The sequence below is a fragment of the Hirundo rustica genome, chromosome 5 (assembly GCF_015227805.2).
Source record: "Hirundo rustica isolate bHirRus1 chromosome 5, bHirRus1.pri.v3, whole genome shotgun sequence".
Lineage (NCBI taxonomy): Eukaryota > Metazoa > Chordata > Aves > Passeriformes > Hirundinidae > Hirundo > Hirundo rustica.
This window is the reverse complement of record NC_053454.1, coordinates 40,104,134-40,119,588: the sequence shown is the minus strand read 5'-3', so window position 1 is coordinate 40,119,588 and position 15,455 is coordinate 40,104,134. Positions and strand designations below refer to the sequence as shown.

The following is a 15,455-nucleotide window of genomic DNA, read 5'->3' as shown; positions in this document are numbered from 1 at the left end:
ATTAACCTTTCTTCCCATTCAGTAAACGTTCTTCCGTGTTGAGAGTGCGAAAGCCTGCAGCGCCCTGGTTAATCGGAGCAACTCTGCCACCTTCCTGCCGCGCTTTGTTTCCTGTGCTGCATCCTTCTGGCCAGACCCTAAACACTGCCTTCTTCAGGTTCCTCAGTAAAGCTTTGCTCCAGGGGGTCGGAGAAATAGGCGTACCCCTCTGCTACCGAGGGGTAAATAGAGCCCCTTTACACCGGAGCCGCGAATCAGACTGACGGAGGTTGTGGGCCCTCAGCTTTCCCGAGATGTGTGATCTTACCCTTGCAAATATCAGCGATGCACCGTGGCCAAAGGTTCACAGATTTTAAAACATCCTTGTCTTTGTTCACTGGACACTCCAGCATGCCTTGGGGGCTTCCTTTCACCGTGGAAACAATCTTTCACCTTGTTGTAACAGCTACCATTAAAGCGTGCTATAAGCTATTACTTCAGACCCATGAAAAGAAAAAAGAAAGGATTTGAAATTTAAGTAAGGCACAGGGCAACCAGTTTCACAGCCTTTATTGTCTTCCTCATTGTGGAAAGCCCTCACACCTTTCATTTTGGGCGGCCCTGTGCATCTAACTGTGCTTGGGGAGGAGGAGAGAGATGAACCAACTTTGTGTGGAGCCAGTCTCTGCACTAAATTATTAAATTTAAAAATTACTAGAACTACAAGATTGCAAAGGCTCAGATTCACTTTCTGTCATCATTAGTAGACAAGCAGGGATAAAATAATTTTTCAGGCCCTCTGAGGTCTAGCAAACCTTCACCAGGTTTCTGCTAAATACCTGAGAATGACGGCACCCTGTGTAGGGAAAATCTTCCTGCATTGGCTCATAAAGCCAAAGGACACAAAGGACAAGGAGGAAAGTCCATGCTGAGAGAAAGCGTGCCTGTATGAAGTAAAAGTCATCTCTAAGTGAGAATTCAAGAGCTGCTCAAAGCCAGCTGGGCTGGGCTCATGTTTTGGCTCTAGGGCCACTGCTGGACTTCTGCTGGAGAACAGGTATAAGGGATACTCATGATCCACGAGGCTCTGCTGAGAAGGCTTAAACCTGGGGATAAAATTTTTCCAGATCCTGGCTCTGGGAAACAGAAATACCTTATGGCCTCTTGTTAAATTGTGCCCATGTACAACTAGTTTCCAAGCCTGTACTCATTTATTTTCAGAGCATCCCTGCAGTGGGTCAGTACATCTTTTATTTGGGCTAACCCGGTTTTTGTGTCTGCTTTTCTGAAGGTCAGCTGGAAAGTAGCCCTTCTCTGTGCTCCAAAAGGAACACTCTCCTTCCCCATTCCTAAAGTGGCACATTCAATTCCTACTGGGGAAAGAGTAAATCTCTTCTCCCTCCCTCTTGCCCAACAGCTCTTGTTGAAATGAAACGAGGCTGATGGTTTCATTTCCAGCCCTATACATGCAAAACCACCCAACCTGTTGCTATCAAAATCACATTTTTAAATGAAGACAAGTGTTTCTTGAAACAAAAAATCTCTGAATGGAAAACTGACCCTGGCTTCAAATTTGCAGCAAATTTTCTTCTTTCCAATGCCTTGTGCAGGTAAAGACAGCAAAAGCAGCATCATTATTGAGGACCACCCACCCCATGATTCCTGTGGGCACTGCAGATCCTCTCTGAGGCCAGGGCAGCCTTCCACTTGCTATATGACCTGCAGCAAGTGTAACTCAAAAGACTGCCACTGCATAATCCTCTTGTTTTCCGTAGGAAAACTGGAGGAGCTCCTCTACTGGAGATGCTCTGAGCAGCTGCTTGGCTCAGCCAGCTGAAAAACACCAGGGAGAGAAGTGCTCATCTCCATCTGCCTGCTATTAGAGGTCATAGCCTTTATTAAACATATCATTCTGGCAGCATGCAAAGACAGGGTAAGTTTTTTTTTTTCACTAAGCAGGGTAAGTTTTGACTGTCAACCTTCCTATCAAAATATGCAAAGCAGTGGGAGCTGAATGTCTCTCCATCCTCGTGAAAAGAAGGAGAAGTCAAGCAGCACTATTCAAACTTTGATAAGCTCCTGTAGGTGATAAATGAAGCTAAGGCAGAAGAAACATGATGAACAGTATGCTGACACAAATACATCCCCAGTGCTGCTTAAAGGCTGTCCAAAGTGGAAAGCTCTGGTGCTTTCCTATGAATCTTACACTTTATCCCACTATGCCTGCATGAGTGTGCAAATCTGTGATGGTGTCAGCCAGGGATGGTTTCTTGGCCTTTTCAACACATTTACCACAGTTAAAGATGCCAGTATGAGATAGGCTACCACGAGATAGGTAGTTTCTGGGGAAAATGAAGATTTTATTTCTCAGAAAATGTGGCTTTTGGTACAGACCTGGATGATCCCTTCCCATCTTCTTAGGCAGAGGAGACATATTTTTTCAAAACATGACCTCCTCATTTCCTCTCAATTTACTCATCAGCTTACTAGAGATCCATTAAACATGGGCATCAGCATGCTGGATTCTGGTTTTGGAGTAATTTCTTAATTTCTGGAGGTTAAAAATATTAAGAATCCACACCAAACCCCTCTCTTGCTGCTCAGGATCAGCTGGAACTTACAGCCAGGTGGCTGTAAAATTGCCAGGAAAGCTATAAAGCATTTTATTAAAAAATAAAAAATTCCATTTCAGTGGGTTCCATTATATGTCAGAATTGCATTTGCAGTTATTAATTTTAAATAGTAGTCCTGCAAAGTTCTGTTGATGGAATTTAATTATTCAGATGAAATCTGAAGTGCTTCCACTTTACTGAGCCCTGCACCTGCATCATTAATAAGATTTCTATGTAAAGCACCTTCCTGGGTCAGGCAAAAGGCAATGAGTAATCAACAAGTATTTTAGAGCCTGACTCTGACTCTTGCAGGACAAGAGGTACAAATATAACCAGCTGCATGTGACAGGGCATGAACTGAAATCAGCTCAAAAGAAGCACCAAGCTGCTGTGGCACACAAATGCGGGGTGTGCTGTGGGCCAGTGCAAAGCTCACAGGTTCTGGCACCAGTAGCAAACGAGGCCGGCAGAGCCTTGGGAGACTGTGTGCCCTCTGCACCACCAGACACAGACACACAGCCCAGTTGTTAAAAACCCCAGGGTCCTGCTTTGGAACCAATTCAAGAAGTCCTGTTTCCAAGGGCTCAGTGGCTGGCTGGGAAACAAGCAATGGATTGACTGACTGCTTTCAAAGATGCTCTACATGTTTCTCCTCAGCCTTAAGAAGAAATCCCATGAGGATGAAATTTTGCCCAGAACTGCATTCTCCACACTATTTTGCCCACCATTTCTGCAGGAGTGCTACGAATCTACCCCTAGGCTTACCAAGCCATATGCAAATGGTGATAGCAGCACTTGAAGAGAACCTGGACACTCTTTGGCTATGAGAAAGAGAAGGGCTGGGGTGAACAGCACTGCTATTTGCCTCAACCCGCTGTAGGGGAGCAGTGGGGCTGTACATGTGGGGCAGGAAGATTAAGGAGTAATTTGGGAATGCAATAGGATAGGGACCCCTACCCGAATGGGGGAGTCTGAAGAGGAGGTGCATCTCCAGAACCGCTTTTCTTTAGCCCCAGTGTAACCCACGACCAGGCCCCACTTCCCCATAGGTAGGTCTCATACTGTGAATCCTAATTGCTTTGCTTGTTTCTTCCTAGGCACAGGAATTCCTTTCATACAATCACAGGAAGGTTTGTGTTGGAAGGAACCTTTAAAAATTATCAAATCCAATGTCCTTGCTTTGGGCAGGGACATCTTCAACTAGAGGAGGTTGCTCAAAGTCCCATCTCACCTGGCCCTGAACAGTTCTAGAGGTGGGGCATCCATAACTCCTTTGGGCAACCTGTTCCAGTGCCTCACCACCCTCATGGTAAAGAATTCTTACCATCTAAACTAAATCTCTTCTCTTTTAGTTTAAAACTGTTCCTCCTTGTTCTTTCACTAGCTGCTTGTGTAAAAGTCCTTCTCCCCTCTTACTTATAAGCCTGCTTTAAGTACTGGAACAATACAATGAAGCCTCCCTGTAGGCTTCTCATCTTCAGGCTGAACAACCCAGCTCCCTCAGTCTATCTTAATAGGAGAGGTGCTTCAGCCCTCTGATCATCTTTGTAGCTCTTTTCTGGACCTGCTTCAACAGGTCTAGAGGACCCCAGAGCTGGATATAGTACCCTGGGTGGGGTATCACAGGAGAGGGTTAGAGGGGGAGAATCTCCCTTGACCTGCTGGCCATGCTTCATTCTATGCAGCCCAGTACACAACTGGATTTCTAGGCTGTGAGTACACGTTGCCTAGGCTGTGAGGACACGTTCATGTCCAGTTTTTCATCCACCAATACCCCTCTGGCCTTCTTATGGAGGTTGACCCAGAGTATAGCATCCCTTACTCAATCCTACAACAAACTACTAAATTTTAAGGCCACCGTGGATCCCCAAATTTTAAAAAAAATATTACTTGTATTTTTAAAATTCTTTCAGGGAGTAGAACAAGTGTTTGCGTACCAATACATTTCCTAAAAGTGACGCTATCTATAGCCTTGGTTTATGGGAAATACAGAGAGAGCAAAGGAATGTTATTTTTTTGCCACTGATGCCAGAAAAGCAACTGGAGGTTGATATATGAACCCTGGGAAGCCAGTGAACAATGCGTACTGATGCTCTGGCCTCTTAAATATCTTACAAAGCTTAGCTCTGACAAAGGGCGATATTTCAATTAGCTTGCAAAGTCCTTTTGGAATTTAAAATGAAAGGCAGCTGTGAAGCAGCAGCTGTCCAGATTCAGGTGCCAGGGAGGTCTTGCTGAGCTCTCTGAGTGCCTGGCCAAGGCCCATGCCTTCTAAGCCATGGCATGAACAAGAACTGAGCTGATTCAAATAGATCTTCATTTACTTATCCACTAGTCATGGGAGACTGATTTCATTTCTCATCACCAGCAGAAAGGTACTTACTAGCACTAGACCAGATCGTAATTTCTTCTGAATTCCTATTTTCTGTGCTGCCAGCACTGGAGCTGGTCAGTGCTTCTTCAGCACATCACATGGTGCTATGCAAACACTGCCTAAAGCCCTTTTGCTACCAAACAGCTAAGGCAGATGTATTGGCTAGGATAAGGCTGGCTGGCATTAGCCATATTCACTCCTTGTAAAAGGAATTCCTCATCAGTCTCCCTATTCTCTGACCCGTGGCTACTGCCCCACCAGGTGTACTGAGAATTTTCCAGAAATTGTTGCCATTGATATTATTCCTGTCAATGGAATCTCCCTTTTCTTACAGATTAAAGTTAAGTGATCTCTTAGTAACAGCTATTGGAGCTTTCTGACTTAAACCATAATTGGTATTTATATCCCCCCTAGATATCAGAAAGCCAGAATTGTGATCTCAGCTTTCTTCTACCTTCCAAATCCAAACCAAAATCCTTATTTAAATGCTTCTGCTTATGCCCATGTTGTTCAGATCTGTTCATTCTAGAGAGGGCCTTAAGGGCACATTTTGGTCCCTGATATCCCTAGATTTCTCTTTCTTACCTTCTAGCGCTGGCTGCCACCTTCTGCCTGGCTGCCCCTAGCTTCCTGTTCCACCTCTCCACCCTCTGTTGTTTCTGAGCAGATGGAGTGTTCCCGACTTGGCCTCTGCCATTCGCTCCACGTGGCTTTTTAGTGACTGCCTTGCTCTGGCCAATGGGCTCTACGCCAGTGCTGCTTTTCTCCCTGGAATTAGTGAAGAAGTGGCCTTTCAGCATAGCTGAAAACATTTAAAGAACTGCCAGGCTCCATTAGGTTTCTCCATCAGCTTTCTCTCCTGGCCGCACTCCACTATTTCCTGGCTTTAGGAAAGGAGCTGTACCGGAATGAAGCAGTATTCAAAGCCAGGCTGGATAAAGCTTTGGACGCCCTGGTCTAGAAGGAGGTGCTCCCTGCTTATGGCAGGGGATGTCGGGACTAGATGATCTATAAAGTCCATTCCAAGCCCATAACATTCCATGATTCTGTGCTTCTATGAAGCCACGCTGCCGGGTGGATGGCCTACAGAGGAAGGGAGGTGAGCGCTGGCTCCCGATGGGGGCCGAATAACCCACCCACCTCTGTCGTGACCAGTAAAGGAACGTGATTTGTTTGTCACTGATGCTACAAAAGCACTTGGACGGTGAAACATAAAGTGTGGAAAGCGGGCGGTGAGCTGAACGAGTTCATACCGATACCTCTTAAATAGCTCGCAAAGCTTGGATCTGACAATGGGGTGTTGCAATTAGCTTGCAAAGTCCTTCTGGAGTTTTGACACGAACGGCGGCTGTGAAGAAGCAGCTGCCCAGATTCTGGCGTCGAAGCCGGATCGCGCCGTGGCGGCGGAAAAAGCTGCCTCGCCCCTACAGCGGGGCTCCGCAGGGGAACACCGCCCCCCGCCCTCTCTCCGAGATCCCTCCTGAGGAGTTGCCGTCCCGCCCCTCTCCCGGCTCCGGCGGCCGCGGAAGAGAGGCGGTTCCCGGGCGGCGCCGGCCCCACCCGGGCTGGGTCCCGCCCTTGGCTCCGCCCGCCGCGGCCGGCAGGGGGCAGGCGCGCGCCGCCCGGGGCGGTGCCGGTGCCGGTGCGGCCGCGCCCCGCGGGCCCCGCGCGGGCGTCACGTCCGCGCGCGGCGCTCGGGGTTGGCGGGCGGGCGGAAGCGCGGGCGGGGCGGTGCCGTTGCCGCAGTGACGGGGCCGGGAGGGGCGGAGCGGCGCGAAGATGGCGGCGGTGCCGCCGCGTCGCTCCCAGCACCACCATCACCACCACCACCCGCCGCCCGGCCCGGCCTCCCCGCCGCCCGCCGCCGCCTCGCCGCCGCGCAGCCCCAGCCTGGCGCCGGCCGCGCAGCGCCACAGCCTGGCCGGCCCCGAGGGCGAGGCGCCCCCCGACGCGGACCGGCCCCCGGCCGCGGAGTGCGCCGAGGGTTCGGGCGCCGCCGCGCCGGCCCCGCCGCCGGGCTCGGGCAGCAGCTCCGGCGGCTCTTCCTCGTCCTCGTCCTCCTCGTCCGCGTCGTCGTCGGCGGCGTCGAGCCCCGCGGCGGAGAGTCCCGAAGCGGCGGGCCCGGGCGCGGCGAGCGGGGCGTTCCGCGAGCTGCTGGAGGCCTGCAGGAATGGGGACGTGACGCGCGTGAAGCGCCTGGTGGACACGGGCAACGTGAACGCCAAGGACATGGCGGGGCGCAAGTCCACGCCGCTCCACTTCGCCGCCGGTGGGTACCGGGGCCTCCCGGGCCCCCGGCCAGGGTAGTGACAGCGAGCGGGACAAGGAGGGTTCCCCTGGAATAGCTTCGGGCAGGGGGCCTCCAGCGCCTCGGTGATTCGGGAGTGGGCAAGCCTAAGCTGGGAAGAAGAGTGTGAGCACGCTCTCTTCTCCGGCGGCGTTTTGCTGTTGGGAGTATGGCTGTTAAACCCCTTCCTCTGGGTGAGACGAGTGGGAGAGGAGATCCTGGAAGAGTAAAGAGACTGTAAGATCTAAAAGTATGAACAGTGATCTCTGCTTTTGAGATCCGTGGGCTGCTTCAAACTTGTGCAGTGGACTTAGGAAGCAAGAAACTGAAATTCAGGACAGAGTTGAATTAAGGGTTTCACGTGTGTTGTAACAGCTCAGGGACTCCTGTGATGCTCGTGCACTTCCTGGGAATCAGTTTTGATGCTGTACTTTGTCACTTGTTTCATTTTGGCATGGTTGCTGGTTGATCCTGCATCTCTTGTGGTCTGAGTAAGCTGGGGAAATGGGTCAAGTGGAACAGCTGAATTGTAGAAGTTACAGATGTGTCCAGGAAAGAATGCACATCTTTGTGCAGGGCAGACATGTCATTGTGATCAGAAAAGCAATTTAGCAGTAAGGACCAACAATGTAGACTAACTGGAAGTAAATACTACCTTTTGGCAAATAGAGCTGTAGCAGATTACTGCAGTTCATAGAAATAATATTTTTTACAGGGTGTATTCTTTACTGAGGGCACAAGGCACACAAAATTAATGATAAAAGTAAAATGAAGAAGGTCTTCTAAATCATTATTCCTAACTCAGGGCTTGTACAGTTGCTAGGTCTGTGGTCACTCTGAGAGCTCTCTGAGGTGTGCCACAGCGTTACAGAACTGGGCCTTACGTAGTGAAGCACACAGATCTTGTTTGAGCTTTGTGGTACACTGGTACATGTAAATCAAGATAATTAACAAGTCTGTATTGAGTGGTCAGGGTTTAAATGCTGGTGTATGTCTGTAAATCACAGTTGAAATTGGTAGCAAAATGAACATTTTATGGTGCAATGTTGCCTGGCACACTGAATAGTGCTCTGCAATTTACCAGTTAGATAACACGCTCTGAGATTGTATGGGTTTGTTTTCTTTTTCAAAGTACAAGAGGCATTTGACAATTCCCCTAAGGGAACTTTCGGTCCTGAGCTGTTTCCTTTTCTTTCTTCTCTGATCCCTGAGCTCTGCTGCTGAAACGGGACTTAACCCAAGTGGAGTTTAAAACACAGCAAACTTCTGGGGTATGGAGATGGACTTAATTTTGATGAACCCTGGAACATAATGCTGGCACCAACTGCAGGTTTGCTTATGAAGTTCTTAATGTTTTGGAAGGCTTGAGTCTGCTCTACTAGTTTTGGATTCAGACTTGAAGTTAGATCTTGCTGCTTCCCCTAAAACTCCGGGATCTCAGGTTGTAACTTCGGTGCCTGTACAAACTATAGTGCTGAAGCGGGAGTGGATAATGTCTGCACTGATTAAAGAAGAAATGGACAAACTTTACTTGAGGGGGTAAGGTTTTGAAAGTTGATAATGTCTTTAAGATGCTACTGTAATAGAGTGGAAGGTGATTCATTGTAGCATGAGGAAAATAGTAGATGAAGTTGTTGTTTCAATAAATCTAACAAATTCATATATCTATTTTTCTAGATTTAAGGACTTTCCTTAGATACCACACCTATTTTATCTCTAATTGCTGCATGTCTGGTGCCAGTGGATTAAACATGTAAGAGCATTAGGCAGATTTCTTACTACAAAGACCTTAAGATCCTGCATTTTGGAAAGGCTTATAAGCAAGCGTGTTGTTTGAATGCAGCTGATCTTAGGCAGTGTCTGCCTGCCAGTGATGCAGTGTGTTTATTTCATCTCCTTTGAGGGCCAAAGGTAAAATGAAACTTTTTTCCTTATGGACATAGTAGTCTGCTGTTTATAGGAAGCTGTGTTTTGGGTAAGAGCACATGTTTATCAGCGTACCTAGGTGTGAATTGTATGGCCTTCAGCAGGGGAATGGGTGGATAAGAGTGCAGGGTGTTGTGTTTTAAAGTTTTCTTCAAACTTCTTGAAGCTCATAAACTCTTAGATTAATAGAGTTTCACTTCTGATGTTGTGATTGGTGAAATAGGAATTCGTCTAACTTCTTTTTCATTTCCCATTTTTGGGACTGGATTTTAATTATTTTTTTTCCCTTCCTGCTCCCACAGGGTACTTGACTTCTCCCCAGTTCAGTTTGTTTTTTCAGATGTCTATCTTGGCAGCAGTGCCAATACAGTGCCAATTCTTTTACTGTAATAGGGAAGGATAACTTCCCCAGTTACAGTTCCTTGTAAAAAGTTTGGGTTTCCTTAAGTTTTGTAAGGTTTCTAATTTAAAAATCACCCTTACAACCATTCTCGTGGCAGGACTATAAAAAGAGGGACTTCTGAGAGCACTCGGAATCCTTGGCAAGTATTTAAGCTGGAGGTAAGGCAAGAGCTGAAATCTGTTACCAAGGATTTTAAAAGCTGGGGATAGGTCTGAATCTGTTTCTAGAAGTTGGAGTCACCTGTGCATTATTCACTTCCAGGTAAATTGTACGTGGCCACGTCAAATTGGAACATTAGTTTTATCCACATTTTCTCTGTTTGGGATACCTGAACTGCCAGTTGAACTGAATAAAAGGGAATTGGTTCTTCAGCTCTGTGCTGATGTATCAAGTAGTGTGCTGAATAAATCTGACCTGCTTTGGTTAGCTATTAATAAGGGAGAAATTAATACTGAGGTGATACATGGTTATAGAGGCTTCTCTTGCAAGCAGGAAGAGGTTGAGCAAAGCATAATTTTCCTTTCATCCTCCTTGCGTGGAAAGGGGAAAACTCAGTACTGTCTCAACTTCTGTGTGGATTGCAGGATATTTGGGTCTCTGGTATCAGCGCAGGCTTTGTATGTTGTCTGTCAGCACCCAAAAAGCAGGTTCTAAAGAGTTGAAAGTGATTGAGTGACTTTAAAACATGTACAAAAAAGAGAAATTAAGGGGAGGATATTAATGTATTCATAGCTTTTACATTCAGTTTATTTCAATAAAAACTAGCTTGCTAAAAAAGAAATTAAACGACTGTGCTAAGCATGGACAAAGGTATGTTTGGCTTAACATTTTATCCATACTAGCGGCCAAAGCAGATACCTAGGGAAGAGTTACACACTTACCCTCTTCATATGATACTTCTCTGAGTACTCTTCTTGCAGTTTGTAGCTCAGCAATTGTTTGAACAAAACTCAATTTTTAAATGTTATTAGAGGGTCATCTTGTGGTAAGGAGTTCATTAAATAATTGGACTGTTAACTTGTGTTAGAAGTAACTTGTGTTCTCTTGTACTTTGCACCCTCTTCACTGGAATATTCTGTGTTCTGCTTGACGGTTCTCTTCTTCAAACTGGGTTGAATGAGACAAACTGTTTCACTCACTTGTCTCTACTGCATTACTTTGATCTAAAGATGTGTTACCTCTTTTTCTTGAGAAAGATCTTAACTGTCATTGTTTATTTCACCAAAATAAGAACATCTTTACTGACCTATATGCCCCTCAGTAGCTGAAAATATTTGTTATGCCAGTATTTTCTGTTCTTGTAAACTGGCCCGACAATTCTGCGTTTGATGGTGTTATTTTTGCCATCATAACCAAATAATTTAGTTATTCTATGTGTATGTGAGAGGTAGATTTTTTTTCCTGTTGGGAATGTTACTGACTTTTTTGATAGTTGGATGGTTTTAGTCTCTGTGATGTGTCACATTTTAGGTATAACTTGTATGGGATATGGTGGGACTTCACCATCAGCCTAAGATATATTCTGTGCATTGTGTGGTTTGTTAGTTGAAGTGCCTGTACTGGTTCATTGTGTTTGAAGTGATGCATTCATGGTGTGTGTGTCCTCCTCCATGCACAACGCTCGCATACCGAGGTTGATTTTCTGTGACTTTTCTACCATTTCTGTGACTTTTCTAACATTAATACACAAGGATGGGGAGGACTCCGGCGAGCGTTTATCTGAAATCCCAGCTTTTTCCTGAAGCCAGCCTGGTAACATGCTTGCTTTTTCCCTTCTGGAACAAGGTTGAGCCCTGCAAAAGGATATATATGTATTTCCTGCTGACACCTTGGTTCATACGCTTTTAGACCTCATCCTTCCTGGTAAATCATTAATAATAGCACCTCTTTCAAAAGTGACTAGGTGGATGGACCTGGTAGAAATAAGCTGAGTCCTACTCAGTTTCTTAATGTAGCCATAGTCATAAGCTTGTCCAGTTCCACACCCATTTAATGTTAAGTTAAACTTTTTTTTGATCATGAAGTTAGCCCCTCACATTCTTGTGCAACACGTTCTTTTAGCTTTACAGGTGTTCTCTTTCTAGTATTTTACCCAAGGATATAGAGAGTACTAGTATTAATTGCTGAACTGTGTCTTAATGCCTGCTTCCGTACCAAGAAGAGTTAGAAGGTTCCAGGAGTGTCTTCTGGAAGTTAGGGAACTGTGGGATCACAGAGTGGAGTGTTCTTGGTGTCACCAAAGCCCAGGCTTTGAGAAACCTGATTTAAGGTGACTTGTTAAAGCATCAGTGATACAGCTTTTCCTTCTGCTTATGTGTGTAGTAATGGCAAAAAGCTGTTCGGGGAGAGCAGTTTTGTTCTAAGCATGCCTTTGATATCACTAGTATTACTTGTTGGAAGTCTAATCACTTTGTGAAGATCGGCATAAATAGCTGTGCTCTAGAAAATTTCTGTAGTAAACAGCTTTAATCCTGAAGGCAAAGGTATCTCATTGGGGTTGGGAAGCAGTCAGTGGTCAGAGTTTTAGAGAGCTGACCAAGTTGGTTTGTCAGCCAGCAAGTTGTTAATCATAAAAATACAAGCTGCTTTGACATACGTGAGTGAGATGAGCAACTGCAGAGGCAGAGCTGATCTAAGTAGCTACTGAGTGTTCCTTGAGGGAGAGCCAGGAAATGGCAAGAAGTGGTTGGTAACTTATGACACACTTCCACTCTGTGCAGAGATAAGTGAATTGACTGTTCCACCTGTGGTGCAATATAGAGCAAATTAGAGTACAGTGCTGGGGAAGGCTTTGCTTGAGACATCATTCTTAAACTACTCTGGCTAAACTTGTTGCAGGTGTCCTCTATGTCCTTGTCATAGAAGAGATATCTGACCTCACACAGGTGTTTGTAAAGTCAAGTCACTGTTTAATTCTGCCTTGTGCAGCTTAAAATGGGGTTAATAATTTTCGGCTGGATTCATATGAATACAATGAAGATTGCAAATTGTGTAGTCAATTAGGAAACATCCTGGCAGTCTTAGAGCCTCAGAGCCTGAAAAATGCACACTTTTTCATGTAAAAAAAAAGATGAATTGATAAATTACTGGCCTTGACTTTGAAATTTTTTCTTTTATGTTTATGGTAGCATTTGTGGTACAAAAACTCTTAGTATCACAAGTGTATTAGTAGAAAGTTTAAGCTTGTTTTCTTTGTGACTAGTAACTTGTTCTTTTGAATTATCTTCTAATACTTTGTGCAATATGTCTCCTTCCCATTTATATATTTTTTAAGGAATTTACAAGAGAATATGAATGCAAGATCTTAGACCTTCAGTAAGAGCACCTTGTACCTGAGCCAGGTGCACTTTTTCCCAGCTTGAAGGCTTTTCAGTTTACTTAGTTGAATCATTTAGTCTAGTGAAATGGAAGAAGTGCTTGGGAAAGTTTTAGGGGAAAAGTCTGATCCCAGTGCATGCTGTAGTAAAGCAGTGACACACAATGACTTAGCTTGGTCTTCTTTCACCCTTTGCTTATAGCATAAAACCATTCTGAAAAGTTCACGTGTCTAAGAGTGCTTCTCCACCTCAAGAGCTTGTATTCCCATCTAAACTGTGTTTAGTGCTCTGACAAATGGGTTTACATTTAATAAGAGCATCTTTCCAGCTTTGCTTAAGGTCCCAGTGGTACCTACAGGTGTGCTTAACCAGTGTTTATATACTTCTGTAAAATTTAACTTCTTTTGGAGTCTTGTTCTTAAATCAAGAAGGTGAAAGGAGGAGGAAAAACACCTAATGAGAATCATAAGCCTTTCATGTCATAAGTCAAACTGTGCACATAGCAGCTTTGCAGTGGTTGGAATTGGCATTTGGAGGAGTTCTTGCTATGTTGTGATAAAGTGTCATTAATTGGGTGGTGAGTGAAACAGTTCAGCTGATCAAACTGACTACTTGATGTATTGTACTCACCAGGGAAAGCATTCTTCCAGTTCTGCAGGAAAGGAGAAGGCATTGTGTTGCAGATTCTAAAAATTTGCCAAAGAATTATGTGTCTTTTGTGAATATTAGCAATTAGGTTGTCTATAAACTATTACCATGTGAAAGCTTTTGACTGACTGAAGGGAGTTTTAAAGTGGAAACCCTAATGGGCATATGTAACAGAGGGTTCAGCTGATGCTCCTGTTACTTTCCTTGCATCCCTCTCTCATCATTCAGCGTGCTCAGCCTTTGTAGAATGTCTTAATGAGATAGAGTCGCAGCCAGGCAGGCTATGATACAACACAGTTCAGCTCTGTTGTGGCTGTAAGTGAATTGTCTGGCTGTTGTTTGAGCAGGTGAACAGAGTCTGACTTTATGGTGAAATGAACCAAAAAGTAGATGAGGGACTCAAATAATGTACACTGAACTGAGAGTGAACAGTTTTAGGTACTAAATCATGTTGTTTTGCCAGAAAAATGAACAGAAATATGTTTTCTTGCAGGTTTTGGAAGGAAGGATGTTGTAGAGCACTTGCTGCAGACAGGAGCCAATGTTCATGCTCGTGACGACGGAGGACTGATACCCCTGCACAATGCCTGCTCCTTTGGTCATGCAGAAGTGGTCAGTCTGTTGCTGTGTCAGGGGGCAGACCCAAACGCCAGGGACAACTGGAACTACACTCCTTTGCATGAGGCTGCTATCAAGGGGAAAATAGATGTGTGTATTGGTAAGTGTCTGTCACTTGTTAGGTTGCAATTTTACCTGATTATGTTTTGTGAAGCTGTAATTGTTTATGTGCTGAACTTGGGATGAAAGATACTGCTTGTTTTAAAAGTGAACTACTTTTAATCTAGCAGGTAGGTACAGTGATAGTAATTTAACTTTGTATTGTAATTTAACTTTTCTTCTGTAATACAAGGTTTGTGGAACTTATATCAGAAAAACTATCCTGGATAGATTGGATGAAGTCTCCTTGTTTGTTAAATTACACTATTTAAAATCTGAATATGTAGGTTTGTCTTTCTTGGTTGCTGTCAAGAAAACTAGCTTTACTAGATAGAGTCTTTGTTTTTTTGGCTGTTCTATGTGTTGTAGCAGTGGTTAGGAAGATGGTAAACCTTTCATTCCATGCAGGATGGAGAAACAACTCAGTCCTTTGGAGCTTTCCAGTACGATTTACAGGACACCATTGTTCAGTGGTGATCTATCTTCAGTATGTGTTTCATAGCCTGGAGCCAAAGCAATTTCAAATAAAATTGAACACTTCAACTGTTTAAAATTTGATGAGAGCATACAAAGAGCTTTTCACTCAGGATGTCTTTAACTTCTGTGGTTTTTTCTTTCTGTACTTAGTAGTACTTTGTTTCTAAATAGGAGCTTCTTTTTTTTTTTTTTAATACTCGGAGCAGTTTCTTGAACTTACACTCTTCACATCTACTAGCTTGAATACAATTGTCTGCTCAGCATTTCTTTTTAATCAGAAGTGTAAAGGAAAGCCTGACTTTTAGGCACTTGAGTTAAGATTATCAACTGTGTTCTATATGCTATCCAGATGACAAGACTCAATTATCAATTTCAGATACTGTCTTTTTTTGAAAGTTTTATTACATAGAATTCCTTGAGAGAAAGCTACAAAACTTACAGAACAAAATCTTGTATTAGCTTTATTGCAATATTTAAGTCATTACTTAAAAATAAACACTGGAAATTGAGTGAAAGAAAACTGGAAGAAACACCAGAATATAAAATATAATTTTGCAGTCTGTTTCTTCTTTTTGCAAGCAATGTGATGGATCCATTTCATCTCTGTATGCAAGGTAAAACATGGAGAATATTCCACAGAAATTGAATTTAGTTGATTATACAGCAGTATGTGTGAAGAGATCCACTGATTTAGTAGGTTCCAGTAACAGTCTAC

General features: G+C 44.4%; 1 protein-coding gene across 1 annotated transcript in view; it reads left to right on the top strand.

Annotated features, from left to right (window-relative positions):
* Positions 1-6,744: 6,744 nt before the first annotated feature.
* TNKS (tankyrase) overlaps positions 6,745-15,455 on the top strand; it is a 128,176-nt gene continuing 119,465 nt past the window's right edge. The window contains exons 1-2 of the mRNA XM_040063587.1: positions 6,745-7,234; positions 14,040-14,264. Of these exons, the coding sequence (XP_039919521.1) occupies positions 6,745-7,234; positions 14,040-14,264 (715 nt within the window). The remainder of the gene's footprint in view (positions 7,235-14,039; positions 14,265-15,455) is intronic.